General features: G+C 36.6%; 1 protein-coding gene across 1 annotated transcript; it reads left to right on the top strand.

The window, feature by feature from the left end:
- Positions 1–611: 611 nt before the first annotated feature.
- LOC107899612 (protein NRT1/ PTR FAMILY 2.13) lies at positions 612–3,876 on the top strand. Its single transcript, XM_016825376.2, has 4 exons — positions 612–887; positions 1,010–1,227; positions 2,267–2,838; positions 2,938–3,876. Exons 1-4 carry the CDS (start codon positions 725–727, stop codon positions 3,791–3,793), a joined length of 1,809 nt encoding a protein of 602 aa, XP_016680865.1. The 5' UTR covers positions 612–724; the 3' UTR covers positions 3,794–3,876.
- Positions 3,877–4,323: the final 447 nt, after the last annotated feature.

Raw genomic sequence — 4,323 nt, 5'->3', positions numbered from 1 at the left:
GTAGGACGAATCTAAACTATAGGTCAGCAGGAAAAAAACGGAAATCATATATATACATGTATATACATATATGAATACTATTTATTGTGGTATAGAATGTAATGAATATCAATAATATGATGAAAGAGCAAAAATACAAAACACATGGTTTGATGATTGCACTTTATCGAGAATTTAACGGTGTGATTATTCTTTCAGACAGTTTAAAAGTAATACAAGTTATATTGAATTGTACTTTAATCAGAAGAATCTAATAATTATCGGTTAAAACAATACAATAGTTAATTCATCACGTATCTAAAGAAAACAACAAAAACACAGACTATTTAAAACAATGGTGGTTGGCGAAAAAAAGAGGCTTGCAATTATTTGAAACACGCATAATTGAAAGTAGGTTGTAATGGTTTTTTCATTAAAAAGAAATACAAAACATACTACTACGTTACAGTATATTTCATAAATTCCAAGCCTTGTTTTGGAAGGACAAGGTGGGCAAGTTTCAGATTTTGGGTCCGTCCATATATAGAAGGCACGGAATTGTTAGTCATATTTTGTCTGCACATGCGGTTTACATTTCACTCCTTTATTTCGTCAGCCATTAAATCTACCCCCACCTCCTTTAACGAAAGCTTATCTATATATATATTAGGTTGTGCAATTGCATAGGTAACCCAAAAATCTCCACATGCTTTCCAATAACACCTAAACTTACCTTAAAGCAAATATGGTGGTGAAGAGCATCAAAGAGAAATCCAGTTCCTTTTTCCTATATTTCTGCTCAAAAGGGTTCAAAAAACCAGCCTCTCCACAACAAGGAACCAAGGGAAATGCTGTGTCATCAGAGCAGAAACAGCCTGGAGGATGGAAAGCTATGCCTTTCATTTTAGGTTTAATTCAACTTTTTTTTTCTCTCCTTTCTAGGGAATCTGATTTATTTAATGCTATAGTTGTCGTTTAGTTTTAACATATTGCAAAAAAAAAAAAAACACTGTGGGTGGTGGTGGTGCAGGGAATGAAACGTTTGAGAGATTTGCAACGATTGGGTTGTTGTCAAATTTCATGGTGTATTTGATGAAAAAGTTTAACATGGACCAAGTTTCAGCTTCCAATGTACTCAATATCTGGTCTGGTGTATCTAACTTCGCACCACTCATCGGTGCTTTCATCTCTGATGCCTACGTCGGTAGATTCGCCACCATTGCTGTCGCATCCGTCGCTTCATTTCTGGTAAGAGTTTAGTAACACCAGTGTTGATATACAGTAAATAATTTCATTTTTCATTAAATATAATCTAGAAGGTGAACAAAGGTCACCATCTTCTCGAATTTTTTGCCTTGATGATGATAATTCGTACAAGGGAAAGGAGATCTTGGTCTTGACTTGCAAGATTTTTTACCCTTGCAAAAGAAAAAACTACAGACACGTATCATATCTGTCGCTGAGGTTAAACAGTGGGTCTAAATTTGCCTGCTATGCATGTAGTTTCTTGTTGGAAATCTAGCCCCGAATTGAATGCAATATCTCGGTCCAACACGATGATATTAATGGCAACATCAAAATTCATGCATGTGACAGAGATACCATTAGCTCAAGTTAGGTTAGTATTTGTTATGTAAATATTTTTTTTATCTGGATGCTACACCAATATATGAATAAAAAATTAGATTGATTGTCAAATTTATGTAACTTTTGGTTCATTTAGACTAACATAAACTAAATTATTCAATTTGCATTACCCACTAATTTATTTATCAACCTTTGAGCCAACCAACCATATATGATTTACAAACATTGTCTTTGTTCATTATACATCATTATCAATAATAATACAGCACCCAAAAGAATATATAATATCTTTTTCTCACGACAACAATTTTGACATAGTTAATTAGTGTGATATATGTACCTAAAATATCTTTTCACAAATATGGAAAATTAGGCCATAATTTAATATTTATGTTTGTCTGTCTATTTAGTTTATATTTGAAATTCATAATTATCTTTAATATATCTTATAATTATATTAATTTTTGTTAAGAAAAAAAATCATTAGGAGGGGGACCATGATAAAAAAAGTATGTCCAATTTAAAAAGTTAGCTTTTATAAATTCTCCATCTGTTCCAATTTTTTTATATTAACAAATCTTCAATGATTAGAGAACGTCTTGGCTCTAGAGGATAATTCAAATGTCAAATGTCAAATGTCAAATAAAAAAATATAGAAACTAGTCATTTGACCACTGACTCTTATATTTTACGTTGACAGGGAATGCTGACGATAACTTTGACGGCTTGGATCCCACAGCTCCAGCCTCCACAATGCCCAGCTGAGCAGCAATTACATGGTCACTGCATTAGTCCAAGCAAGGCTCAACTGGGAGTACTGCTAACAGGGTTAGGCCTCTTATCAATTGGAACTGGTGGGATAAGACCCTGCAGCATTCCCTTTGGGATTGATCAGTTTGATCCAACCACTGAAGAAGGGGCGAAAGGGATCAACAGCTTCTTCAATTGGTACTACACCACATTCACATTGGTCATACTGCTCACTTTAACCCTTGTGGTTTATATTCAAGACTCAGTGAGCTGGGTTCTAGGCCTTGGAATCCCCACTCTCCTCATGGCTGCTTCAATTGTTTTGTTTCTCATCGGAACCAGAATTTATGTGCATGTGAAGCCCCAAGGAAGCATTTTTTCAAGCATTGCCCAAGTGTTTGTTGCTGCTTACAACAAACGACATCTTAGGCTTCCTGCAGAGGGACAGGAATTTGGAGTTTTCTATGATCCTCCTTTAAAGGAATACGTGTTGTCAAAGCTACCCCTCACCTACCAGTTCAGGTCATCTATCTTATCACTAAAACTTAAAACACTGTCAACATATACATTGTTTCTTTCATGGTAAAAGTTGATAATATGAACTGGTTGATGTTGACTTAGGTTCTTAAACAAAGCCGCGATAACAACCAAGAATGATTTAGAAGACGATGGTTCCCCTAAAAAAAGGTGGTTGTGCAGCATCCAAGATGTAGAAGAGGTCAAATGCCTTGTCAGAATCATCCCTATATGGGCTTCTGGTATCATTAGCTTCACCGCCATGGCACAACAGGGAACATTCACCTTATCACAAGCTTTGAAAATGAACAGGCATCTTGGTCCCAAGTTCCAAATCCCAGCTGGTTCCATAAGTGTCATATCAATGCTCACAATTGGGATTTTCCTCCCAGTCTATGACCGAATCATGGTCCCATCTCTTCGAAAAATCACCAAACACGAAGGTGGGATAACACTTCTTCAAAGAATTGGAATCGGTAACTTTTTCTCTATCCTAGCCATGGTCGCTGCTGGCGTGTTCGAACAGAAGAGAAGGAACTCAGCTACATTGCACCCTGGTGCCGCACCAATCTCGGTCTTTTGGCTATCTCCTCAGCTTATTCTCATGGGTTTCTGCGAGGCATTCAACATTCTTGGGCAGATTGAGTTCTTCAACAAGCAGTTCCCTGAGCATATGAGAAGCATTGCTAATTCTCTCATCTTTTGCTCCTTGGCTGGTTCAAGCTACTTGAGCAGCATAGTAGTGAATGTTGTGCATCATGTCACCGGAGGCCACGGCCACCCCGACTGGTTGACTAATGATATTAATGCTGGCAGATTGGATTACTTTTACTACATTCTAGCAGTGATGAGCGCCTTCAATTTCCTTTATTTCCTCTATGTTGCTCATCGGTATCGTTACAAGGGCCAAGTACGAATAGAACCGAAATCTGAACCCGATGTAGAGCTAAGTTCGATGTAACCATGAAACTAATTAAGCTGTTGTAGTTTTAATGTATATCACTTGCTACTAAATAATAAAAAAACGTACTCATTTGAGGTAAACTTTCACATCTAGTCTATTTCATTGTTGCCTTGTAAGATCAGCAATAAAGGCGAAAGCTCGTGCCGCTTTTCATCGTTTATTGTCTTGAAATTTGATGTATCTTTGATTTAGTCTTTATTTGGATGCTGAGATATGAGATACGACACCCACTCAATTAAGTGCAGCATGGATCAGAAAAAAAGCCTGCAATTGCTACGTGGCATGGATCTGTGGGGTTCGAGATTAGATGATGGAGTTGAGTGTCAATTATAGAGCTTTGGAGCTTTCTATCTTTATTTTCCAGCACAAGATAAATGCCCATCTTTTTATCTCTTCATCTTTCTTTCCTTTTCATTATAGACTTGACAGCTCTAGAAACCGAATGGAACACCGCAGGTTTTTTTTTCCTGCTTAATAAAATAATAAAAATCTATTGAAACTCAACAGGGTAAAATTAACCAGAAGAT

Source organism: Gossypium hirsutum, chromosome D04, assembly GCF_007990345.1.
Source record: "Gossypium hirsutum isolate 1008001.06 chromosome D04, Gossypium_hirsutum_v2.1, whole genome shotgun sequence".
Taxonomy (NCBI): Eukaryota; Viridiplantae; Streptophyta; class Magnoliopsida; order Malvales; family Malvaceae; genus Gossypium; species Gossypium hirsutum.
The sequence above is the reverse complement of the archived record's forward strand: the minus strand, read 5'-3'. Positions and strand labels throughout refer to the sequence as shown.

What these genes read in the sequence shown, in the direction of transcription:
- LOC107899612 (XM_016825376.2), top strand. Translation starts at nt 725, where the DNA reads ATGGTGGTGAAGAGCATCAAAGAGAAATCCAGTTCCTTTTTCCTATAT. An exon ending in CATCCGTCGCTTCATTTCTG is followed by an intron (nt 1,228 to 2,266) that starts GTAAGAGTTTAG and finishes TTACGTTGACAG; the next exon opens with GGAATGCTGACGATAACTTT. An exon ending in CCCCTCACCTACCAGTTCAG is followed by an intron (nt 2,839 to 2,937) that starts GTCATCTATCTT and finishes ATGTTGACTTAG; the next exon opens with GTTCTTAAACAAAGCCGCGA.